At 39.7% G+C, this 27075-nt stretch overlaps 1 protein-coding gene across 13 annotated transcripts in view; it reads left to right on the forward strand.

Moving 5' to 3' along the window:
- Nucleotides 1-27075, forward strand: part of cep170aa (centrosomal protein 170Aa) — a 168710-nt gene that overhangs the window by 98020 nt on the left and 43615 nt on the right. For 8 of the 13 annotated variants that reach the window (XM_087991188.1, XM_087991194.1, XM_087991197.1 and 5 more), the window contains 3 exons: nucleotides 15948-16056; nucleotides 18468-20396; nucleotides 20847-21108. In XM_087991188.1, the coding sequence (XP_087847314.1) occupies nucleotides 15948-16056; nucleotides 18468-20396; nucleotides 20847-21108 (2300 nt within the window). The remainder of the gene's footprint in view (nucleotides 1-15947; nucleotides 16057-18467; nucleotides 20397-20846; nucleotides 21109-27075) is intronic. The other 5 variants (XM_087991193.1, XM_087991196.1, XM_087991201.1 and 2 more) reach the window with 2 other exon arrangements.

A 27075-nucleotide genomic window follows, 5' to 3' on the forward strand; every position in this document is an offset into this window, starting at 1 on the left:
AGATATCTTCGCTGTATGTTACATTAGCTGATATAAGTTATGTAATGTTTTTGTAGTCAAGATTAATTTATATGAGAAAATTCTGCTGGTTGCAATTCAGTGATCCTTACTAAGGTCCCATAAGCGATTAGCATGTAACATTAAAGGGCTTGAGACAGGGATAGTATACTGATATACTGGATAGAGAACTGGCTGACAGACAGGAAATAAAGAAAATGAATAAACAAATCTTTTTTTCGAGTGACAAGTAGTGACTAGTGGGTACTACAGGGATCAGTACTTGGACCCTAGCTATTCATAGTAAATATCAATGATATTGATGAGGAACTAAATGTAATATCTTCATGTAGCTGAAGATACAAAGTTTGGTGAGAGTGAGAGCTGTGAGGAGCATGTAGAAATGAATCAGTGAGATTTGGGCAAGTTGAGTGTATGAACATCTGCATGGTAGGTGAAGTATAAGGTGGATAAATGCAAGGTTATCTACTTTGATAGTAAAAACGAGAAGACATTATTTTGACAAGTTGGAAAAAGGGAAAGTACAGTGAGGACTGGGTGTACTTTTACAGCAGTTGCTGAAAATAACCATGCCAAAACATTCACTGCTTTCCAAGGAGAAGTGCTCAGGGCTAAAGGACTTAAATTGTACAGGCAAATGTCAGAATGGGGCACTGAGTAGATTGATCAGCCATGATAACATTAAATGGTGGAGCAAGCTTGAGGGTCCGAATGGCGCATGCCTCCTTTGATTTTCTATATCTATGGTAGAAATGTGAATACAGTCAGTGACGTTTGGAATTGATTCAATTCCACTATCAAATTCTGCTTTATCACTGTTACCCTTGACCTCTCAATCTGCTTGTCCAGCATGGTGTTTTAAACAAGCCAAAGTTTCATCTTCAGTCCCTGTCAGAAAGTCAATTTCTTAGTCACCAACTCCATCCCTCTCCTCTAAGCTGAAATAACTCTTTACTTCCAATCTGCTCTACCCACATTTCTGATGAAGTACCAAGATGAACACTTGGTTGTACTTAAATGACCAACTCCACCATTGCCTAAGCTCATTCGCTGCCAAAATACTCTTGTTCTACCTTTGTTATCTCAAAACTTAACTATTCCAATGTTTTCATGGTTGCCCTCCATAAATTTATCCTCACATAGAAGCATTCAAGCTTTGGCTGATGATTCATTTCAAATGGGCACTGACTGATTCAGTGTCTGAGATATTGCAAACATCTCTCAACACTCTGAAATCAGAGGACATCCATACATATGACCTTTTTTGTTGGAGGGAAGGTTAGTATTTCTTAAAATTCCTTATTGAATATGAGTGTCACTGGCTGGGCCAGCATTTATTGCCCATCCCTAATTGCCCTTGAAGTTGGCAGTGAGTTGGCTTGCTGCAGGTAGACCCAAATTCCATTAGGCTTAGAGTCCCAAGATGTTGGCCCAGCAATAGTGAAGAAGCAGTGATACATTTCCAAGTCAGGTTGGTGAGTGGATTGCTGTGAAGCTTGTAAATAGTATTCCCATGTACTTGTTGTCCTTGAACTTCTAGATGGTTGCGATTGTGGGATTGAGAAATGCTGTCTAAGGAACTTTGGTGAATTTATAAGGTGCATTTTGTATATAGTAAACAATGCTACTGATTATTGGTATTGTAGCAATTGATGTTTGTGGATGTGGTTCCAATCAAGTTGGCTGCTTTATCCTGAATGGTGTCAAGCTTGAATGCGGTTAGAGCTGGACTCATCCAGGCAAATGGAAAGTATTCCATCATAATCCTGACTTGTGTCTTGTAAATGATGGACAGGCTTTAGAGAGACAGATGAGATGCTCACTATGGGATTCATAGTCTCTGACCTGCTGTTGTAACTACTGTATTTATACAGTTAGTCCAGTACAGTTTCTGGTTGATGGTAATGCTGCAGATGTTAATAGTGAGGGCTTAAGTGATGGTAATGTCATTGAATGTCAAGAGTCAAAGATTAGATTCTCTGTTGTCATTACCTACTACTTACGTGGCATGAATGTTACATGCATCTTATGAGATCAAACCTGGATATTGTCAACGTCTTGCTGCATTTGGGTATGGACTGTTTTCATTCTTTAGAAGTCATGAATGGTGCTGAACTTTGTTCAGTCAACAGCACATGTTCCCACCTGAGACTGTGATGGAGGAAAGTCATCACTGAAGCAGCTGAAGATGATTGGACATAGGACACCACCCTGAGGACTTGGGGCTGTTGTGACACAGTGCAAGTTCTGTCTCTACCTCTGGTCCAGGAGGCCTAAGTTCAAGACACAGCTGCAAAGATTTGTCCTCATATCTCTGAACAGTTTGATTTAGAAAATATTTACTCTGAGGAACTCCTGCAGAGACTTCTTGAACAATTGGCCTCCAGCAACAGCATCCATCTTTTTGTGTCAGGTATGACTCCCAAATAGCAAACTGTTTTCCCTGATTTCCATTGGCTCCAGTTTTGCTCAGCCTCCTTGATGTCAAGGCCAGTCACTCTCCTATCACCTTCGGCATTAGCTAATTTTTCCAAGTTTGAACAGAGGTCAGGAGCTGATTGGCCCTCAAACTCAAACTGAGGAACAACTTGCAGATTATTGTTAAATACTAGTTGCTGGATAGTACTGTCGATAACAACTTCCACCACTAAATGATAATTGAGAATAGAGGTTGTAACAGCAATAGTACCCAGTGCTTCCTGCAGTTTCTTGATATCACCTGGAATAATCAAATTGATTGATTGAAGTCTGGCATCTATGAAGCTGGGGGACATCTGGAAGAGAACGAGATGCAGTTCTGGCTGAAGATTGTTGCAAATGCTTCAGCCTTATCTTAATGAAGCAGCTAATGATGGTGGAACCTAAGACACTACCAACCAACTCATTGGGGTGTTTTGAAGCTGAGATTTATTGTTGCAAAAATATATTTTATTCATAAAAATGTATTTATGTACATAGCAGTGACTACAGCAGTTTGATACAGTTTTTGCTCATGAAGAACAAACAAAAGATTGGAATTTGGTGTTCTTTCTTGTACAGTAATATTTACATACATTTGAGGAGCCCCCATTATAATTCACCAGAAAGACCTTCAACAATGGTCTTTCCTCACTGCGCCTTGGCAGCAGCTGTCCAAAGGTTTAGTGCGTTCCTCAGCACATAGTCCTGGACCTTTGGTATTGCTAGTCTGCAACACTGGATTGAGGTAAACTCTTCGCACTGGAAGACCAGCACATTTCAGGCAGACCAAAGAGCAACTTTCACCAAGTTGGTCTTCTAGGTACAGTTGATATTTGTCTGTGTGCATGTCAGGGAACAGTTGTGGAGCATAAAGTTCTGAGTCACGGAGCTGCTAAGGCCAACTCTTAACAAAAACTACTACATCTCTCCCTCTCTGAAGAGATGCAAAGGCACATTCCAGAAGGAGCATGTGAGTCTGTTTGTCAGCACAGCTGCTTCAAGGGCAACATGTGGTGGAGGAGATAATCCAGGCATATGTGAAGGATCTCACAGGTACTTCCCTTCTCACCACCAGCCAAGTGCCATCTTGATGCTTGTTAGAAAGTTCTGGCCATGAAGCATTCTGTCAAATGCCATTGATTAGTCTGCTCAGGAAACAGCCCAACTGGATTAGTCCTCTCCTCTATTTCCGCAGGATCTCAAGATTGCGGTGTTCTGACCACTGCCTGATGGATTTGTGGTCAATGCTGTGTTTCTTCTCCCGGCTTACAGGCGAAAGTTCAAGCAGGTGACCCCCTCGCAGATTCAGGTCCAGTGCTGGTCGGAGGAGGCAGAGAATAACTCCAGTGCTGTCTGGAATCAGCTGATTGGGACTGTTCAAACAGTCCACAGGTACCTTGGACGAGTACGCCACCACCATCACAGACTTCATCAGTAAGTGTGTGGAGGACTGCATACAGAGGAAGTCAATCTGGATGTTCCCCAACAGGAAACTCTGGATGAATCAGGACATACAGAACGTGCTAAAAACCAGGTGTGAGGTCTTCAGATCAGGAGACCCACTCAAATATACAGAATCCAAGTATGACCTTCGCAGAGCCATTAGGACAGCCAAGGACCAATACCGATCCAAAATAGAGACCCAGACAGACACCCGGTGACTATGGCAAGGACTGAGTGACATCACAGGTTCTGAAAAGAGACAGTGCAAGATAGCAGATGATGACACATACCTCCCAGATCATCTCAACTCCTTCTGTACTTGCTTTGTGCAGAAGCTATTCTGACAAATCCTGACTAACCTATCCCAACAGTCACTGCATCAGAGGTCAGATCTGTTTTCCTTCGTGTGAATCCAAGGAAAGCGGTGGGACCAGGCGGAGTACCAGGCTGTGCACTCAGAGCATGCGCAGATTAACTGGCAGAGGTCTTCTCTGACATCTTCAACATCTCCCTATAGCAGGTCACTGTCCCTGCCTGTTTCAAGAGGGCCAATATCATCCCTGTGCCTAAGAAGCCTCATGCAGCATGTGTCAACGACTACCGCCCAGTGGCCCTAACTTCGGTGGTTATGAAGTGCTTTTGAAAGGCTGGTCGTGGCATTAATCAACTCCAGCCTCCCCACTACTCTTGACCCACTCCAATTTGCCTATCGGACCGTAGATCCATGTCAGATGCCATATCACTTACCCTTCACTCCTCCTTAGAACATCTTCTGCCAAGAACAGCAACGTAAGAATCCTACTCATTGACTGCAGTTTAGCCTTGAGCACTATTATCCCCTCGAGACTGATTACTAAACTTGGGGATCTCAAACTAAGCCCCACTCTTTGTAACTGGATCCTCAGTTTCCTGACCCACAGGCCACAATCATTGAAGAGTGGGGACAATATTTCATCGTCACTAACACTCAACACTGGAGCCCCTCCCCCCAGCCCCTACTGTGCTCACTGTATACCCATGACTGCTTCGCTGAATACCAGGCTAATGCCATTTACAAGTTCGCTGATGACACCACCATAGTTGACTGAATCTCAGATGGCGACAAAAGCGACCACAGACGGGAGGTGGAAAACCTGGAAAAATGGTGCACTGAGAACAAGCTAGCTCTCAATGCCAGCAAAACCAAGGAACTCATTATTGACTTTTGTTGGGATGTTATTCATGCCACCCTACACATTAAAAGGACAGAGCTGGAACAAGTGGAGAGTGTCAATCTCCTGGGAGTGGTCGTCCACAACAAGCTTTCTTGGACTCTTCATGTAGATGCACTGGTTACAAAGGCCCAACAACGTTTCTTCTTCCTCAGGCAGCTGAGGAAATTTGGCATGATGGCAAATACCCTTGCCAACTTTTATAAATGCGCCATTGAGAGCATTCTGTCTGGATGTATCACTACCTAGTATGGCAACTATACCATTCAAGATCGGAGAGTGGTGAACTTGACCTGCACAATCACAAAGGCCAACCTCCCATCTATAGAATCCATCTACCAAGCCCTCTGTCAAGGAAAGGCTGCCAGCATTCTCAAAGATCCATCCATCCTGGCAATGTTTTTCTACAACCTCTACCATCAGGGAGAAGGTACAGAACCCTGAACACACGCACCAGCCTGTTTCGAAACAGTTTCTACCCTACTGCTGTTAGAATACTGAATGGACTTACAAACTCCTAACATTCGCCTGTACCTGTATTTTTGTTTTCAAAAGAGAAAATGCTGGAAAATCTCAGCAGGCAGCATCTGTAAGGAGAGAATGGAGCTGACGTTTCGAGTCTAACTGACCCTTTATCAAAGCTTTTGTTTTGCTGCTGTCTACCTATCAATTATTTATCTAAGCTATTTAACTATGTGATTTGCATGTATTGCTCGCAAGACAAAGCTTTTCACTGTCTCGGTACAAGTAACAAATTCAATTCCATTCAATTCAAAAGTGTTTTCACTTGTCAAATATCTTCATGAGGGACAGGTAATATGGAAGCCTTGAACGACTTGGAGCGTTCCGTGGCAATGAGGCAAGGCTCATACTTCGCAACACTGGGGCCAAGTGGATGGAAGATAAATAATATTTGACAAACCTTTTGGAGTTTTTGAGCATATAACTAGCAGAATACATCTGGGTGGGGGTGTTGGTGTTAGTGAAATTAAAGGGATGTGTTATATTAGAATTTTCAGATGGCTTTTGATAAGGTCCCACGCAAGTTTGTAAACAAAGTTTAGAGCAGACAGGATTGAGAAGGCTGAGAGGTGTTGTTGGACTTTAAAGGGACTTGTGTATTTGTTCATGATTCATTGAAGTTAATGTGAAAGTGCAACAACCAATTAAGCCAAATTGTAAGTTAGACGTTATTACAGGAGAATTTGAGTATATGTGCATAGGTGGCTTAGTGCAGTTGTATAGATCCTTGATGAGACAGCATTTGGAACATTAAATCATCGACTTGCCATTGGTAGAGTGCAATGAAGGTCCACCAAATGAATTCATAGGATGGAGGGATTGTCCTATAAGAAATAATAGAATATACTGGCTTTATATTCTCTGGAATTTAGAAGAATAACAGACAATGCATTCAAACATAAACTATAGAGGTGCCAAAAGGATGTTTTTTCTGGCTGGCAGATCAAGAGATTTGATAGGTTTTTGATCTGAAATATTGATCTGACTCAAATTTCTCTCAGCAGGTTTACTGGCTATTTGTTGGCTGTTTTCAGGATTTTCTATTTTTGTCAGTTTCTTGTGTCAAGTATAAAAAGTCATACTTGTGCATAAATAAACACTGAACAAAATTGGGAAAATAAACTGTGTTTAATGAAAATTTGGAGAAAACAAAATAGCTGGAGCTTTCTGGAGGAGCAAATTACTGCAGATGCCGGAATCTCTACTGAAAACAGCAAATGCTCGAGATCACAGCAGGTCAGACAGCATCCATGGAGATACAGCAAGCAAACATTTCGAGTCTAGATGACTCTTCATCAGAAGTGAAATGTGGACCGGACAGCATTTAGTTTTGAGGTGTGGGGATAATGGGTGTAGGGTACTGGTGGAGAAAAATGTTGATAGTTCAGATAAAGTGATTGGAATGTGAGAATGGTGGAACAATTGTGTGTCTCGCTGCCAGACTCGAAAGGACAGACAGTCCCCTGGGATGGGGAAGAGGAGAGAGGACATGATAACAACTGAATGTAATAAGCTGAAAGAAAGAGAAGAAATGGGAGTTGGTTCACAATTTGAAGACATTGAACTCAATATTTAAGTCCAGAAGGCTGTAAAGTGCATACTCTGAAGATGATTACACTATGATTCACTGAAACACCGCAGCATGCTGAGGACAGACAAGTGACATGTGAGCAGGACACTGTGTTAAAATTGTTTACTTTTGAGAAAAAATATGTATTTGTCTGGAAAGGTCTAATATTCCGAACATTTTTCAATACCATTTGAATAGTGATTCAGCTACTTGTTGGAGCTGTGTTCTCTGAATTCTTGCACTATTCTGCTCCATTATTGCCAACAGCCTGAGATTAGCTTGCTCTGCTATTGCCAGCACCCAAAAGGCCTATACTCCATTATCTGTTCCCTCCAGCATCGTTAGTGCCTCCAGAAAGTGTGCACTGTGGGATCACCAGTGCTGGTTGTCTAATTCTTGACTTAATTGGCTGAGAATTTTAATTTGTGTTGATTGCAGTGTGTACATGTTGGTGTCAACTTGGAAAGTGGCTAATGGATATTCTGACATTTCTTTTACTGGAGTTATTGTTATCAAACTTGAGATGCGTCGCTGTACTTGCATAATTATGTTTTTTTTTAAAGCATTGAATGATGCAAGCATCACCTTTTCTGAGACTGAGGGGTCTGGAATTTGACTGGATCATTTTCAATTCAGTCCAAGAACAATTCCCTATTACAGGGCTATGAAGAAAAAGCAGGCTAGTGGGACTAATTTGTTAGCTGTAGCAAAGTCTCATTACTGACATGATTTGAACAGATTCCTGTGCAGAATTATTGCAGTTTATCACATCACCCGTAATCTGCTACATGTAACATTTTGCCCCTCGTAAGACCTGAAAAATGTCCGGTCAGATAGATGTGTAATGCTCCTTTCTTTTGCCTCATGTTTCAAGCCCTACCTCCAAAAAAAAAAAAGTTGTGCTTTTAAATAATTTGTCACATCAAATTTAATAATGGTAACATTCAATATTATAACAACACATTTCAAATAACCTGCCAACTTGTTTTATAGAAGAAAAATAACTGAGGTAATTATATTCAAAAACAGCACTGACACTGAAACAACTAACCATTCAGGTCAAGTGATGATAAGTCAGCACTTGAGCTCGTTATGTGATATGACTGCACATGATAATCTTGCATCTAATGTAAATTCAGAAGTTGGAAAAAAGCAGACGTGCAAAATTTGTCGCTTGTGCAGTTTTGCAAGTATAACAAACACTTATCATTTTCAGAAAGTGTTATTCACAGCGATGTTTAATCCTAAACCTTGGCAAACTATGGATATGAGCAATCCAAGATGGTGACACATTAGCATGGCTGTGTGGGCTCTTGCCAGGGTTCGTCCACTACCATCTGCTTGCTTTTCTTTTTCTTTTTACCTGCTCTGTTTCTTTCAGTTTGTTTCCTTTCATTTTTCCTTGTTGCGTTAGTTGGCAGCATCAGCATGGCAATGAGAGCAGAGTATGCACAGAATGGCGGCAGCCTCCCAGCGGTCGGAGGCTGTGATGGACGTGGAATCTGTCATTGGCAGTGTCAAGGACATCTTCCTGGCATTTGGGGCAGGTAGTGGCGGCAATAGCAAAAAGGCTCCTTCAACGACCAGAGGAGGCACCAGCAGCAGCACACTCTTGAAGTGACGGCAGCAGCAATGCAACAACTTTGGAGGAAGGTGGCTAGAATAGGACACTTGGCCTGGCCTTGTCGAGCCATAGACTACTGGTTACAGTAAGCCCAGCAGGTGAATCCTGGCATTGGCAAGACAGTGGCAGCAGCGTGGTATACCCAAAAGGGGGTTCCTGGGTCAAGTGTGTGTTCAGCATCGGACTTGGCGCGACAAAGTGGACCCAGCAGCAATGAGATGGTGGCCAAAGAGTGGCAACTCCTATGATGGTGGTTCCAGCGCCAATAACAGCGAAACTGTGGAGAAGGGGTGGCAGTGCAGGTGTCGTGTTGCCGATGAGCCAACTCAGGACTCATGGTGGAGGCGGCAGAATGAAGATGGACTCTCGGTAAAAAGAAAGTCTTTTTATTCAATATAGCGACAGTTGAAGCTTCTCGGTGTTTTTTTGTATTTACTGTAAAGTGCAAGTGACAGTAAGTCATTCACGGTCAAACTGCAGCCATTTTGTCATTGCTGTTTTGTCTTGTTTTTGATCCCCTAGTTTCATGAATCACAATCCAACTCTCCAATTTTGTTCATTGATTACTGTGCATTAATGTACTTGCAATTTAGTCATCACTGATTTGGCCATCCTTCCTCTTTATACTTGCCTGGCTCTTAGTTTTTTTTTCTTATCGTCTTGTCATTTTTAATTTCCTTTAACTTTTTATACTTGCATAGTGACAGATTATTTATCTTTTCAAGCTGTCATCTCCAATCTCTTCGCCTGTCACCACAGCTCAAGTTGATTCCTTTACAAGAAACTCTGTACAATGTAGCAGAGTCTCTATACTTAGAAATCAGAGCTCTTCATATTCAAACTGTAAACCATGCATTTATCTTTCTAATATGACAGTTCCTTTACTGTCAAGCTTTACTACTTATATATCCTACTTATTATGCCTTGAAATCCCAGGTGATTTCCTTTATGGAATTAAAACCAATTCTCCTTTAAGTAATTGATTCTGATCTGGCATTTTCGAGCTACTTATCCATGAGTCTTTCGATTCACATTTTGCTGATTCATACACTGGCAATTGGGAAGCAATGCACTATTTGAACTCTCCTTCATAGTTACAGACTCCCATTATTCTGTATCTGCATTCTGTCTTTGAGTAAATATGCCCCACAATGCTGTGGTTTTTTCCCCCCTGATTGCTGTCTCTAGAACTACTGTCCTTAATAGTCAAAACTGTTGAATGGTTTCAGATCTCCTTAGCTTCCTCTCCCCCCCCCCCCCCCCCCCCCCACCTTTCTCTGGAAGATGTTGAATCTACTTCTGTTTCACTGTGCTTCCCAAGTTCTGTTTTAGTATATCTACTATGTTTGCAAGGTACCGTTGAATTTACGACAGCAAACCTATCGGGCAATGCATTTCCAGTTGTAATGCATGTGTTTAAAATAAACTTTGTTCTCTCCTTTTGGTTCTTTTATCAATATCTTGAATCCATGTCCTTTACTTACTGACTCTGCGTGTCTCCTCACTGGAAACTATTTATTAACTCGGAACTCCAAGAATTGCAAATTAATCCTGGCTAACTAGACTAATGCATTTCACATTGTACAATTAGGAATAGTCTTGTAGGTTCTACTTTTGCCTCTAGCTTTTTAAAATTTCTGCCAGTGTTCATCACTCTCTTCCTGAAGTTGTTGATTCTTTTCTCAGTTCTTCTAGGAGTTTGTGTCTGTTTTATCTGAGAAGACATCCAATGTCAGCAAGTTAACCAAGCTTAAGCATCACCAAGTCCAATCCTACCTATAAACACAAACAGAAATCTTTGGCAATTAGAGACAGGAATCATGGCTTTTGTACTTTCCCTCACCCATTAGTAATGAGGCCTAAGATTGAAGTCGGGTTCTAAAGACTGGAATAGATCAGGGTTGGAACCTTGGGACATTATCTGTATAAACAAAATACTTGCTTAATCGTTTGAGCTATGGGATAACTGAAACCATTTTTTAAAACAAATGCATGCTGCATTTTAAGTTCTTTATCTTGGCTCACTGTTTTACTGTGTCTCCTGTTAGCTACTGCTATCTAACTTGAGCAACAAATTTTGAAATAATTACTTTCAAGTAGAAGAGACTAACAACTTTTGTTCATGACAGGCTTTAAATTGCACTCTTTATAACAGGAAGTTACAATTACTTTCATCAAAGGCCAAGTAATGTTTTGAATGCTTAAACATGAGGCACATTGACATTTTCTTTGGCTTTGATTAGAGTGAATTATAACTTTTGTCATGTGCAGAACAAATGGGATCTATAAAATGGTTTAATGAAGAACATTTTTTTCTTCTTTAATCTTTGCAATTTTCAAAGATTACGGTTAAATTCTTTATTCATTTATAACAGGTTTGCAATATGCAGTCTGGAATCACGTAATTTCAAGTGTAACATTTTTAATATCATTTTCATCTATGGGGCAATACATTTTGTAAGCTTACAGTCCATTTTCCAAAAAGATTAAATAACAGCCCTTGCCTAGTAGTGTTCAGATCATTGACCCATTTAATCAAGATCTCTTTGCAATCTTAGAAAACCTTCTTCACTGTCTACTATGCCACCAATTTTGGTGTCAAATGCAAATTACTAACTATGTCTTCGATAAACAAAAGAGGACCCAGAACCAATCCCTGTGGAACACCACTGATGACAGGCCTCCAGTCTAAAATACAACCTTCATCATCACACTGTCTCCTGCCATTAAGAATTAGATATCCTACTGGCAAGCTCACCCTGAATCCCAAGTGACCTAACTTTACTCATTAGTCAACCATGCGGAACCTCGTCAAAGACTTTACTACAATCCAAATAAACAATATCTACCCCTCTGCCATCATCAATTATTTTGGTAACTTCCTCAAAAAATACACAATCAAGTTTGTGAGACATGATTTTTCTGAAGCAAAACCATGCTGACTATTCCTAATCAATTTTTGCCTCTCTAAATGTCCATAAATCCTTTTTTTTCTATCATCATCTCCAACAATTTACCCACAACTGAAGTCAGAACCATAGGTCTATATTTCCCCAGTTTCTCTTTACAACCTTTCTACAACATTAGCCACCCTCCAGTCATCAGGCACTTCACCCGTAGTTATGGATGATATAAATATTTCTGCAAGGAGTCTTGCAATTTTCTCCCCTACTTCCCACAATATTCTGAAATACATTAGATCATGACCCGGAGATTTATCCACCCTTATGTTCTAAGACCTCCTGAGCCTTCTATTCTGTCATCCAAACTGTTTTTAAAAAAATCAAAGTTTATTTCTCTGCATTCTCTAGATTACACTTCTTTTACCACAGTAAACCATATCTGCCAATGCTATCTCATAATCCCCTCTTTGCCTTAAGAGTGCCCCTACACTCTTTTCATTGATGACTCTTTGGTCACTTTAATGAATTGAGCCTGATAGAGGTTGAAGAAACTTTCAACCATCTGAAAATATGCTACCTGTTGCAGAGTGCCTAAGCTCTGTCCTGCATTTATAGCCTTGATGTCAATGTCTCCAGTTTCTAGCCTGCATTGGTCCTTCAAATTTTGATTATCGGATGGTGGTGCTGTTGAAGGACATGGGGATGTTGCTGAACTTTCACTTGTTGAATGTGATCATTAGCTTGCAATTGTATGGCGTGCACATTTCCAACCAATTTTCAACCCAAAATAAACTTAATCAGGTTCTTGTAATTGACAGCTTTTGCTTCATGTGTTATTTTCATGTGGTGTTCTTAGAATCTTTTCTCTTTTCTGCATAATTTATTCTTTTCTTCCTATGTCTTGTTATTTGCTGCATTTGCAAGGTTTGCCTCTTTTTAGGCAGCACTTGCAGTCTGACAGCATTTAGGTAATTGTAGATGTTTGAGAGTTCCTCAAATTTGGGAGGCAAAAATAACTGCAAGTTTCAAGTTCTTAATTTTTCCAATTTGCTTTGTTCAGGTAGGGTTTTTAACTCATTCACAGGATGAGAGCATTGCTGACTCGGCCACCATTTATTGCCCATCCCTAATTGTGTTATGAAGGTGTAGGTGTGTACTGTACCTTTTAAGAGACTGGAAGCTGACACGGACTTAGAGGGGCACGTAGTGTGCTGAAAGAATTTAAAATGTAATGTTTGACTGTGAAACCAATAGTGCAGCTGAGTTGCCATGGTATACAACATTCAAAGTTGACCAATCAGTTTAAATTATGCCTCAAGATACCAATATCAGTCGAATTTGAATTTTGTGTTTTGATGACATCAAACCAGTGAAATGATCTGATGTTTTGGGATATAAAACCAGATATTTTGAACAGTTATGGGGCGAACTGCCAGGAAAATCAACCAGTATAGACTGCTAGCCAAATAGCGGTCTGAAAGGTACCTGTTCGAAAGAAATTTGTGCAGCAGAACACTAAAGCTGACCTAGAGAAAAATCAACAGAAGAAAATCTACAAAGGAGAATTGACAAAGATGACTCGCTTTAATATTTTTTTTTGTAAATCTTAATCGGTTTTTAAAAAATCAAACCAATATTGTAGAGTGGGAGGTAAAAGATAGGTTTAAGAGAAACGAGTTATAAATAGTTGTTTAATGATCTCTTTTGGACTTTAAGATAAAAATTGTTAATTTTTACTTTAAATAGTCAAATCTGGGATAGTTCTTTGCCTCTCGAAATGTAACCGATTACGGCATGAGATTCTGTGTCCGGTTTAACTTAGCAGAGGGGTTTACCCTGGGTCGTAACACTTGCCCAGAGGGAAGTTAAGATCAACTACATTACTGTGTGTCTCGAGTCACATGTAATGATAACACTTTCCTTCCATGAAGCACATTAGTGAAGTAAATATTATTTTCCCAGCAAACAGCAATGGATTCATGGTCATCATTAGACTCTTAATTCTAGATTTATATTGAGTTCAAATGCCACCATCTACCATGGCGGGATTCAATCTCTGGTCCCTAGAACATTACTTGATTTTCTGGATTAACAATCCAGTGTTAATGCCACTACCTCCTTCGATGTTTGTTAGTTTAGTTGGCTGGATGGCTGGTTTGCAGTGCAGTATATTGCCAGCAGTGTGGGTTCAATTCCTGCACCAGCTGAGGTTAATATGAAGGGCTGTCCTTCTCAACTTCCTCCCTCACCTGAGGTAGATCATTTTTGGTTAAACCTCCACTGGTTGTGTGCTCTTTAATGAGAGAGCACCCCTATGATGTTGTTTTTATTCTGATTTAAATATAACTGTTATTTTGCACCTGTGACAAAATCTGGACTGGGAAGATGGATATACCATTGTATATTATGGATTAGTGGTGCTGGAAGAGCACAGCAGTTCAGGCAGCATCTGAGGAGCAGTAAAATTGACGTTTCGGGCAAAAGCCCTTCATCAGGAATACAGGCAGAGAGCCTGAAGTCTACAGTGACTAATGATCAATGTAATTAAATTAGATAAAGTCCACAAATGATTTCAGTTTTGGTCTCAATTTCTTGCAGTTGCTACTGCATTCAAGATTTTTAGGTTGTTTGTTTTGGGTAAATTGTGCTGTAGGGATTTAAATGCAACTGTTCCTTGATAGGGATTTATTTCTTGAATCATAATTCAGTTGAAAAATGAATAATTTATTAGAAACATATTTGCTTATAGTTGATGTTGTGACTTTTTTTGTAAGGATTATAAAATATCTTTTGATAAGGCACGGATATTGAAAATTGGAACTCCTGATGACGTGTAGTGAATACTGTTCTTTGGGACATAATGAGTCTGTGTTTCCCATTGCTGACTCTGCTTGAAGATAAGGTGTTTCAGTAGTCAAATTCTTGCGCCAGGCGATTACTGTCTGAAGGTCAGTGTTAGTAATCAGAGACCCAGTGTTTGAAGCTCATTAAATAAGTTTTGATAAAGTCTGATGACCATGGTCATGAAGATGGTCATAAAAATTCATCTTGTTCACTAATGTCCTTCAGGGAAGAAAATCTACTGTTCTGACTGGGTATGGCCTACATGTGACTCTATACCCACAACAATGTCATTAACTCTTAACTGCCATCTGAAATGGTCCAATAAACTTTTGAGGAGAAAGTGAGGTCTGCAGATGCTGGAGATCAGAGCTGAAAATGTGTTGCTGGAAAAGCGCAGCAGGTCAGGCAGCATCCAGGGAACAGGAGAATCGACGTTTCGGGCATAAGCCCTTCTTAAACAAACCAATAGAAAGCTTTTTTCAAAATAAATGAAGCTGATTGAAACACCTGACATCAAACCAGACATGGGAAACAAAAAGGCAAACGCAACCCTGTTGACTCTGCAAACCTCTGTTTACTGACATCTAGGGGTTAGTGCTGAAATTGGGAGAACTGTCTCCGATTAGTCAAGCGATATCCTAACATGGGCATGCACCCAGAATCACACATTGGCTGCAATATCCCCTAACAATGCCACCGTTCCAGAGTGTGTCTGTCCCATAGGTAAGACAGACCCAGCAGAGTTGGCAGCACAGTTTGGAAGGAAGTTCTCCTTAGAGTCTTCAACATTTGAAGTCATATGGCATCAGGTCAAACATGAGCAGGGAAACATGATTACTGCATATAGCACAGCTGAGGTATCAGTACTCCTCCATGTTGAACAGCATTTAAGAATGACGTAGGGGAGCTGGTGTTGGAGTGGAGTGGACAAAATTAAAAATCGCACAACAAATTATAGTTCAACAAATTAAATAAACCTGTTGGACTGTAACCTGATGTGTGATTTTTAGGATTTAAGGAAGCACTGACGGTGACAAGGGGACAGAACTCTAGGTGGGGGACATTCCGTTCTGAACAGCCATTTAATATTTGTCTTTCGAGAATTAGAAGTGTATCTCGTGTCTTCAGTGAAGTTTTTCTATTAAAAACTGTGTGCTGTGACTAACTGAGCATTGAGGAACCATAATTTCAGAGGTGCTTATCTGGAGTTAGAGTTCTAGTGCAAGTGTGAATAAGTTTTCCATTCTAATACTAATTGTTAAATAAATGGATCAGACACTTGAACAAAAAACTCAATTCCTTTTGGAGTTTAACATTTTTTGTTAATTTTATTGATACCTTTTATTTTTCAGACTCAACCTGAAGGTTCCTTTACATCCAGCACCCCTAGGTGGGTGTCCCAATGGGCACATTTAGCTGCTAACGATGTTGTGCCAGCAACATTTGGTACTCATGAACAAGGTAACTAATCACCTGATGATTCTTTGCTACATGTCCATTTGTTAATAATCCTAAAGATGGGTACAATAAGCAGTTCAAACATGGCAGTTCTTTAGTATGTTTTTTTTGGTTAAACATTTGTGTAACTGTGATCAATTTGATCAGTGTTGGTGTGACAGGAAAGGGGGAGGTGCAATGAGACGTAGGTGTCCTTGTCACCAGTCACTGAAAGTAAGCATGCAGCTGCAGCAGGTAATAAAACAAATGGTATGTTGGCCTTCATAGTGAAATGATTTGAGTGGAGGAGGAGGGATATCATTCAGCAATGGTGCAGAGCTTTGGTGAGACAGTGTCTGGAGTATTTTGTGCAGTTTTGGTCTCCTTATCTGACTATGGAGGGACTGCAGTAAAAGTTTACCAGAAACAAAAATCAAATCCAAAGAGAAGCTTAGTAGATAAATTGTTCAGATTGCTCCTGTTCAATGTCGTTGTGCGTCTTTTGGCTAGCTGAAGAACAACATGAGTCCATTTATTAGGTTCCTTACTTTTTCTGTAGGAAAATCTGCAAAGTTCATACAGCAATAAAAATAGTGTATTTGAAAGATAGATGAAATAGAAGTAGGAAGCAGTATAATTAGTGAATGTATTTTTATATAGTTTACAAAGCATTAGGGGGTAACAGTATTTTTAAGATCTAACTATGCTTTTCAGAATAACATTTGTTTTATAGAAGTCTTCATTTTCTGTATGATGATAATGAGGAGCAAATTACCAAGTAAAACTTTTACATATAAAAGTCTTAACCACTATGTTTGCATTTAATGTGAACCAGCTACTTACTACCAGTAACTAAATTGACTTTGTTACCTGTGTTCCTTCCCCACCAAAAATAGGGAATGATTGTCTGCTTTCACTAGCCATACTGTAAATGATTTGGTAGATCTCAGTCCCACTTGTATGAATTCTGTGGTAACTGAATCATCAGCTATTTAATTTCATTCACCTTCATTTTGTGACCCATTGTTCCTGCTTCAAACTGAAGATGTAATAAAACAATCTTATCAGATTTTGAAGTCTGGTCAAAATGGCACCTTAAAGATTAACCTATTTCTATAATAAAAGCTATACATGTGCAAGGGTGTCAACATAGCATATTGGGAAACTGTCAACATTTTAAAAATAACACTACTTAGCAATTTTGAAATTGTTTATTTACACAGAAGGATTGCAAAAAAAAAGAGAATGGGCTGTTCTGTGGTGCCAAGGTACTTCAGACTGGCTAACTGTGGAATACCTCCAGTTGCTTCACAAGCAAGACACAGACCTTCCAGTTGCTTGCCATTTTAACCTGCCACCTTGATCTTGCAAATCAGTATAATGGGTTGATGTGTTTGGAAATTATTTTGGGGGGTGAGGGTTTGTTTCTATTTGTCTTTGGTAGTAAATTTAATTTTGGATGCCTGTGTCTCAGGATATTTTATACTAGAATGTAATTATTTAGGACTTCTTTAGTCAAATGAGTTTGTGGTTAGAAATTTTGTGTAATATGATTGGCGAGTAGAAAATTCTCGAAACAAATGAAGTGGCCATTCAATAAAGCACATACAGTATATTTGTCATAATGTTAACACAAATATTATTAGAAGTATACAGCTTTGCCCTGCCTATCTGATTCTCTAACTCCATCTCAGAGTGGGTTTCAAGCCAATCTACATCCAAAAACCTGCATTAAATGCTCTGTTCATAATTTGACAAATTCTACCACAGCATCTGAAACAATCCATAGCATTCTAAAACAATCAGATTCTAAATAATTGCAATGTTCTTTTATTAAACTTAATTCACCTGTGATGTTAACATTTTTTTAAAATTTTAAGATCTGGATCTGCATTTTCTCCAGAAATGAATCCATTCATGGTCCCTGCCCCACCTGTGTTTACGTTTTCTTGAACTCCATCCCTTAGGTTTTGAGATTATTTATATCTGAGCAGAATAACAGGCACAAAAACATTACCTCTGCCATTCAAAGTAAGCAGAAATAATAACTCATGCGAAACCATGATAGAAAAGGCAGAAAATTAGCAGAAACAATATATTTGACTGTGCAAGAAGTTTTATTTTGCAGATAATTCAAATAACCTTTTCCATTTAAAAAGAAAATTTATTAATTGTGGAATTAACAGACTGTCAGCTTTTCATTAAACAGTTACTAAATCTTTAAGTGTCATGCCTCCGATTAGTAGCCAGGATTAGTCCAAACATACATTTTTGGCAAAAACACTTGTAGACTTCCCACTGGAAGGCGAAGCACATCACCTCGTGGTGTGGTTGTGTTAGGAAAGGTCTATTGATGATTCTTTTTCCTAATATTAGTTGTTTTTTTTTAAAAAGTTAAATTTGTTGCAATATAAAATGAATTTTTCTTTTGCTAGATGCAAACATTAGTGAATCTGGTGTCTCAGTAAAAAGCACATCAACCACATCAGAAACTGCATCAGCCAGTGCAGCAGAGAGAAAGAGACGAGCACTTCCCCAACTCCCAACAGAGGATAAAACGGCAGAGGGCCTGAAATCAAAAGGTTCCCTTACTTTAAACCTATCAAAATCAAGACGTGAAGTCGATGAAAAACAAGACACTGAGCTTCCTGAAAAAGAAACTACCACTCCACCTCATCAGAAAGACAAACAAAGGGAGCACACTAGCAGCATTTCTAAGACAGGCCGGTCAAAGAGCGGCTCTGCTATCAAAGCTGATAGTGCTGGTGATATTTGCAGTGAGACAATGAACAGCAAGGAAGGTGCAGTGTTTCAGTCCAGCAGCTGCACTCAATCTACTAAAGTGAAAGCTGAGACTATCAAGGGAATACCAGGTACAAGACTGTCTTCACCTACAACTCAACAGCAGGGCCATAAAGAGAGTTTGTACCAACAGGGCTCTTCTAAAACAACAGCTACAAGTAAACCTTTGGTTAACGCTGCTAGCCAAAGTGACAAAAGCAGAGAAGTGTCACCTAGGCAACTCGCCTCGCACAAAGCTGATGTACGGGAATGCAGGCAAACACCTGCCACAAGCACTTTGGACAAAGCAGAGATGCAAATAGAAACAAAACAGAAGAAGTCGGAAGAGTCTGGCAGAAGACAGACTCCTAAAGGTGGGGATACAGAAAGAAAGGATTCTCCCAGGCCTTTGGTCAGACAAGGAAGCTTCACCATAGAAAAGCCAAGTAGTAATGTACCTTTAGAGCTTATACCTCGGATTAGTAAGCAGTCTGGGTCACCAGGTGATGCATCTATAACCACACGGAGTAGAGAGAGAAGTAGTTCTAATGGGACAGAATCCACAGTTGACACTACAATTTTGTTAAAGGATACAGAATCAGTAATGGCTTTTCTCGAGGCAAAACTGAAGGATGAGAACAAGCTTGATGGTGGTGATGAAACCCCAAGCTATCACAGGGATGATTCCATTTCCCCTGAATCCGATGTTGACACTGCTAGTACCATTAGCTTAGTTAGTGGAGACGCAGAAAAGAAGTCTCTTCAAAAACGAAGAACTCTAAGTAACCTTCACAAGGAGAAGAGTTTCACAAAATCGCCTAAGGATTTGTCGAAGACATTTGCAACCAATGCTAAGGACAAGCTTGCAGACAAGAAAACTAAAGGTCGTGCTTCTGACCTTGGCATTAGATCTGAACCTCGCAGACCTGTACAGACCACTGGCAGAGCAAGACAAGCATCTTTTGACTTGACAGATGATGACCAAACATCAAGTTTTCCTCAGTCTACTATCTCCGATTTTCTTTCTTCAGATCAAGAGACCTATTCCAGCCGATCACAAGGGAGGACATCCTTTACATCCACAGATGAACTATTACATTCCAAACTGGAGGGCAATAAATTATCCAAGTCAAAAACTGCTGCTATTAGTTCAGCTAGCAAATCAACTGCCTTGCCCAAGCCTCGGCCAACCAGGGCATCTATTTTACGTAGGGCACGCCTTGGCGATGTATCAGATACTGAACTGGCAGATGTTGATAAAGTTTCAGTAGTGTCTGAAGTATCCACAACCAGTTCAACTACATCGAAACCGCCCTCAGGCAGAAAAACACCCTCTAGATTAGACCTCCTTGCCCAACCACGACGTAACCGGCTGGGTTCTATATCGGCTCGTAGTGATTCTGAAGCAACTGTAACTAGAAGTGGTGTTAGTCGAAGTGGAGACTCTTCTGTTCGGAGTAACTTGCGTGGTACATCAACCATGGATAGCAAAGTTTCTCCTAGACTTCGTGCTAATAGTATTTCAAGAATGCCTGATTCTTCTAAAGTTAAAGTATCAATGGCAGGACACTGTTCTTCATCAGGTAAACTCCATGCAATTCTAATAAAAATGTTTGGCAATTGGTCAAATGGGAAAAGAAAACATCTATACATAGTTAAATTTCATTCAGTGTTATACTGTTTTAGTTTTTTTTCCACTGAGATTTCATTTTCAAAGCAAAAAGTCAATTTTTAATAAACATTGCAGAGAAGATGTTTTTATTTTGTATCATTTATTATTTTCCAACTTTTCTAGGATATTTAATTATTTAATGTAGCATAATTTGCATTTTGTATGCTATAATTATCTAAGTATTGTTTTATATTATTATGGTATTTAAGTAATTTGAGGTTCATATTTGGCGATACTTTGTAATCATGCTTCCATGATCAAGCTGTACAGAGACATGTTTGTAACTCTTTTATTGAACATTCATTTTATTTCCTTTTGTACGTTTGTAGACAAAAATTGTCCTTGCTGCTTATATATTTAGTTGTTTTGCAAGGTCCACGATGGAGGCGCTTCCCTACAGATTATGCTTCAACTTCTGAAGATGAATTTGGGTCGAATCGTAGTTCACCTAAGCATACCCGCCTACGCACCAGTACAGCACTGAGAAGCACTAAACCGCAGAACAGTAACGTTGCATCAACTACCAATGTACTCCTGAAAAACAAAATGAAGGAACAGGATGACTACATAAGAGACTGGACTGCTCACAGTGAGGAAATTGCCAGGTATCTTTCAATATCAAAGTAGGTGTTCTGTGTTCTAATTTTATTGATAACCATTGTAATGTAATTGAGTTAATGTTATAATTTGGACTATATTCTATTCTTATTTCTGTAACTATTAATTAATCAGTAACAATGGGCTGAAAGGAGTTCTTGTGGAGCTGTAGTACTACCATTACTACATTCTGAGCCAGGAAGCCTGGGTTCAAATCCCACTGCTCCAGAGGTATATATTAATAACTCTGAAGAAGTTGACTGGGGAAGTGGGAATCTAATGGGTTCAGTTCCAATCATCATCTTTTTGGCCTTTTTTAATCAATCCAAGTTAGGCTTGACTATGGATAGTGACCTCCAACTGGTGCCTTAGCTACTTCGTCATTTTATGCTACTGTATGTAACTAGCTGAGCAAATTGAGCCCTGCCACAGTTGAAGTGCACCTTTGATCCAGATAATTGATAGATTAGTATTAGATCCAAGGAAGGGACAAACAAATTGGCTACAAACAAAAACAGCAGACCAGAGGATTGGGAGCAGTTTCGATTACAGGAAAGAGACATTCATTACTAGGGGAACAATAGAACAGGAGTAAGTTTGTGGGGAACATACCTATATTAAAATCTTCTAAAATCAGTTTGTATGTGAAGAGAAAAATATTATTGAAGACAAATGGAAGTCCATTTCCGTCAGAAACTGGGAAAGTTATAATGGGAGTCAGAGTTGGTAGGCAAATTAACTACATATTTTGGTTCTGTCTTCACAAATAAGGACATAAATAACATCCCAAGAATGTTGGAGAACACGGTCTAGTGAGAGGAGAGGACTAAAGGAAATTAGTATAAGTAAGAAAATGGTTTGGGGGAAATTGATAGGATCAAAGTATTTTAAAATGCCAAGGCCTGATGATCATCATCCCAGAGGAAGACTTTAATGAAGTGCCCTTAGAAATGCTGAATGCATTGGTGGCCATCGTCCAAGATTCTGTTGACTCAAACCGCTCCAGTGGATTGGATGATAGCTAGTGTAACCCCACTATTTAAAAAAGGTAGAGCGATAAAGGAAGGTAGAGGGAATTAAAAAATGAATGACATTAGAGGGAAAATGCTAGAGTTCATTATAGTAGAGCTCTTAGAAAACAGTGACAAGATCAGAAAGTCAGCATGGATTTAAAGGAAACAAATGTTTGACAAATATGCTGAAATTTTCTGAGGATCTTCTAACCTGTAGAGTTGATTGGAGAAGGGGAGAAGGTGGATATGGTTTATTTTTACTTTTAGAAGGTTTTTCACATTCTACAGGACTAGGATGTAAAATTAAACATGGAATTGGAGGTAGTGTACTGACATGGACAGAGAACTGGTTGGCAGACAGGAAACAAAGAACAGGAATAAACAGGTCATTTCCTGAGTGGCAGACACTGACTTGTGGGTTATTGCTGGGATCAGTGCTTGGACCTCACCTATTCACAGCATAAATTTAGTTCCCTTATCTAAATCATTAATAAGTTTGCAGAAGAGATAAAACTGGGTAGGAGAATATACTGTGAGAAGGATGCAGAGATAATTTTGACCAGTTAAGATATGTTGAGAGGGTGGGCAAATGCAAAGGCAGTTGAAATATTATGTGGGTAAATGCAAGGTTATCCACTTAAGTAGCAAATACTGAAAGGCAGATTCTTAACTCAACGTCATTAGATTAGGAAAGGGGGCATTTCATTCAGACCTGGATGTCCTTGTATACCAGTTGCTGAAAGTAAGTGTGCAGATGCAGCAGGAAGTGAAGATGATAAATGATATATTGGCCTTTGTAGTGAGAGGATTTGTACGAAGGAGCAGGGATGATTTGCTGCAATTGTACAGAGCATTGATAAGAATTGTAGAAAAAGTTAAGGTTGGGGTGGGAGTGCCCAGCCAAAGTTATGAAATTTCAAGAATAAGTAAAAAGACAAGTGTACAGAAAAGTTCAGGCACCCAACTTCGAGCACAGCAGATAAGGAGACAACTATAGAAGGGGGCAGGCAAAGCAGGAACTTTATAATGTGGGTATCATAGAGATGTGGCTGCAAGGGGATCAGGGCTTGAAACTAAATATCCAAAGAAATGTATTCTATTGAAAGGGCAGGCAGAGAGGACAAGGTTGCGTTGTTAATAAGTAATGAAATTAAATCCATAGCAAGAAGTGGTATAGGGTCAGAAGGTGTAGAATTTGTGTGGGTAGAGTTGAAGAACCACAAAGGGAAAAAGGACTCTGATTAGAGTTATGTACAGACCTCCTGGCAGTAGTTAGGATTTTGGGGAGAAAATAAATCAGGATCTTTAAGTACTTTTTCTGTTACAATAATCATAGGGACTTCATTTATGCAGATGGACTGGGAAAATCAGGTTGGTAGTGGATTGCGCGAAGAGGAATTTGTAGAATGTCACGATTTTCTTTGGGACTACTGTGGTAGACTCCATTAGGGAGCATCCGACGAGCAGCAAAATGGACGTTTCGGGCAAAAGCCCTTCATCTGGAATAAAGGCAGAGAGCCTGAAGCGTGGAGAGATAAGCTAGAGGAGGGTAGGGGTGGGGAGAAAGTAGCTCCTCCTCCACTCACCTATTGTACTCTATGCTACTTTCTCCCCACCCTCACCCTCCTCTAGTTTATCTCTCCACCTTTCAGGCTCTCTACCTTTATTCCTGATGAAGGGCTTTTGCCCGAAACGTCGATTTTGCTGCTCGTCGGATGCTGCCTGAATTGCTGTGCTCTTCCAGCACCACTGATCCAGAATCTGGTTTCCAGTATCTGCAGTCATTGTTTTTACCTCCATTAGGGAGCAGGCAATTCACGAGTTGGGGATGTGTAATGAGGAAGACTTGATTAGGGAGCTTAATTTGAAGGATCCCCTGAGAGGCAGTGCCCATAATATGGTAGAATTCATTCTGCAGTTAGAGAGGGAGAAGCTTGACTAGACATAATATTATAATTCTGGATTAGAGGTGCTGGAAGAGCACAGCAGTTCAGGCAGCATCCAAGGAGCAGTAAAATCAACGTTTCGGGCAAAAGCCCTTCATCAGGAATAAAGGCAGAGAGCCTGAAAGGTGGAGAGATAAGCTAGAGGAGGGTGAGGGTGGGGAGAAAGTAGCATAGAGTACAATAGGTGAGTGGAGGAGGTGATCGGTCAGGGAGGAGGGTGGAGTGGATAGGTGGAAAAGAAGATAAGCAGGTAGGACAAGTCATGGGTCAGTGCTGAACTGGAAATTTGGAACTAGGGTGAGGTGGGGAAGGGGCAATGAGGAAACTGTTGAAGTCCACTGATGTCCTGGGGTTGAATCATTGCACGTAGGGAGAGTCCCAGAGAATCGGAAAATGGCTAATAGAACATGCCTTTTTAAGGAGGGAGAGAGAGGTAGAAGACAGGAAATTATAGGCCAGTTAGCCTGACCTCAGTCGATTGTAAGATTTTAGAGTCCATTATTAAGAATAAGATTACGGAATACTTGGAAGTGATTGTTGTTACAATTTTAGAGAATCTGTTGTTAAGGATATAGTAAAATGAGGCTGAATCAGCACAGCTGCATCAAGAGATGGCCATGCCTGGTAAATCTGTTAGAATTCTTTAAGTAGATAACAAACAAGTTCGACAAAGAAGAGTCAATGGACATGATTTATTCGGATTTCCGAAAGACCTTTAACAAGTTGATGCACAGAAAGGTGTGCATAAAATAAGAGCCAATGGTGTTAGGGAGATGGATAGAGGATTGGCTGACTAGCAAAAGGCAGCGAATGTAATAAAGAGGTCTTTTTCACAGATGGCAACTGATAACCAGTGGAGTTATGCAGGGTTGTTAATGTAATACAATCTGGGCAAAGGAGCCAGATTGTTGCAAAGTTTGTATATGATGCAAAAATAAGTGGAAGGACGTAGTGTTGAGGAATGGACAGGCTCGGGAAGTGGGCAAAGATGTGGCAGATGGAATACAATGTGGGAAAGTGAAAGGTTATGTATGCTGATAGGGAGAGTAGAGATATAGACTATTGTCTAAATGGGGAAAGGCTTTGGGAATCTGAAGCAAAAAGGGACTTGAATTATAGTTCAGGATTCTCTGAAGATTAACATGCAGGTGCATTTGGCAGTTAGGAAGGCAAATGCAATGTTCACATTAATTTCAAGAGGGCTAGAATACAAGACCAAAGATGTACTGCTGAGGCTGTATAAGGCTCTGATTAGACCATATTTGGAATATCGTGACCAGTTTTGGCCCCGTACCTAAAGACATGCTGATATTGGAGGGGGTCCTGAGTATCAAGAATCCTCGAGATGAAGGGCTTGTCATGTGAGGGCACTGGGTATGTACTTGATGAAATTTAGAAAGATAAGGGGTCTCTCTGAAATTAACAGAATAACTGAGAAGCCTAGATAGAGTGGACATGGAGATGATATTTCCACTAGTAAGAGAAACAAAGACCTGATGGGATGAAGGGATTAACCTTTTGGAACTGAACTGAGAAGAAATTTCTTCAGCCGGAGGGTGGTGAATCTGTGGACCATTGCAGCAGAAGGCTGTGAAGGTCAAGTTATAGAGTCTGTTTAAGACAGAGAGAGGTTCCTGATTAATAAGGGGATCAAGGGTTTCGAGGAAAGGACAGGACAATAGGGTTTAGAAACATATCAGCCATGGATAATGAAACAGACCCAATGGGCCAAATGGCCTAATTCTGCTCCTATATTTTAATGTTAGGACTATATTCACTGGATATTAAAAGAATTAGGAAGACATCATATAAAATTCTAATAGGACGACACAGAAAGGATGTTCCCAAGTCAAGGAGTCCTTAACTGGGGTAAAGTCTCTGGATATGGGGTGAGCTACTTGATTGGCTGAAATGAGGAGAAATGTCTTCAACCAGAAAGTGGTGAATCTGTGGAGTTCTCTGCTACAGTAAGCAGTTGAGGCCAAAACATTAAATGTTTTCTGGAAAACATTAAATATAATTCTTAGGGTACAAAGCAAAGGCTGAAACTGGGGTCTGAGTTGGGTAATCAACTATGATCATATTGAATGGCAGAGCCATTCCCAAAGCCAGTTAACTGCGACTGGAATACAGATAACCAAGGTAAAATTTAAATGATTAAATTTGGCAGTGCTTTTTTTGCTAGATACGTATCTTAAGAACAATAACAGTTATTCATCGAGCTAACTTCAATGTAAAGTTATGCAAATTATAAATTTAGATTCGCAGCTTAGCTTTTAAAATTACAAATTTATATGTTGTGTAAATTTGAAGTCTGTTTCATAAAAGTTATAATATCTTTTGTAAATGAAATATAAAAAAGATCAAAATATCTTTCCCATATGTGCATTCTACCAGCCTTAGAAATTTTTATTACTCTTTAGATGCCAACATTTCCTGCAAACTGTTCAGCAATTGTGCTTGAGTCGTTCAGAAGATGCTATTGTATGATTGCTCAATGTGTTCCTGTTGAATTTAAATATTGACAAAAACAAAGATCTGTTGCTGAGGGTGCCGACTTGACAAGCTTTGACAACATCTCTCTCTCGCTCGCTCCCCCTCTCTCCACCCCCAACTGAGTTACTCTCTCCAAGTCATGGAGAGATTAACTTTTCAAGTTCTATAATTCATTGTTTTCCTATATGCTTTGAAAATTACATCATTGGCTCCTTTGAAGGGAATGTTGGTGACTCATGAAAGCAAGGAAGAAAAAGTAGCAACTATACATTATTGGTTTATTAAAATTTGCCTAAATGACGTTATTAGAATGCTGATTTTATTTTTGTCCTTCTGCATGTCTAATCCTAATCTTGGAACGTTAAAGGCTCTTACATAATTGTTTTAACATGAGTAGTCCTCATTTTATGTAGCTGTACTCATATTATTTCATTTTATAGTTATTTATTTCATGGTATCTGTTTTTAAGTATTGTCATCATTTTCGTTTTGGTTCATTTGTATATGTGATCATCACTGATTGATTGCTATTGCACATC

This window comes from Chiloscyllium plagiosum, unplaced genomic scaffold (assembly GCF_037043375.1).
Source record: "Chiloscyllium plagiosum isolate Xiang-an unplaced genomic scaffold, Cpla_swu_hap1 HiC_scaffold_10, whole genome shotgun sequence".
Lineage (NCBI taxonomy): Eukaryota > Metazoa > Chordata > Chondrichthyes > Orectolobiformes > Hemiscylliidae > Chiloscyllium > Chiloscyllium plagiosum.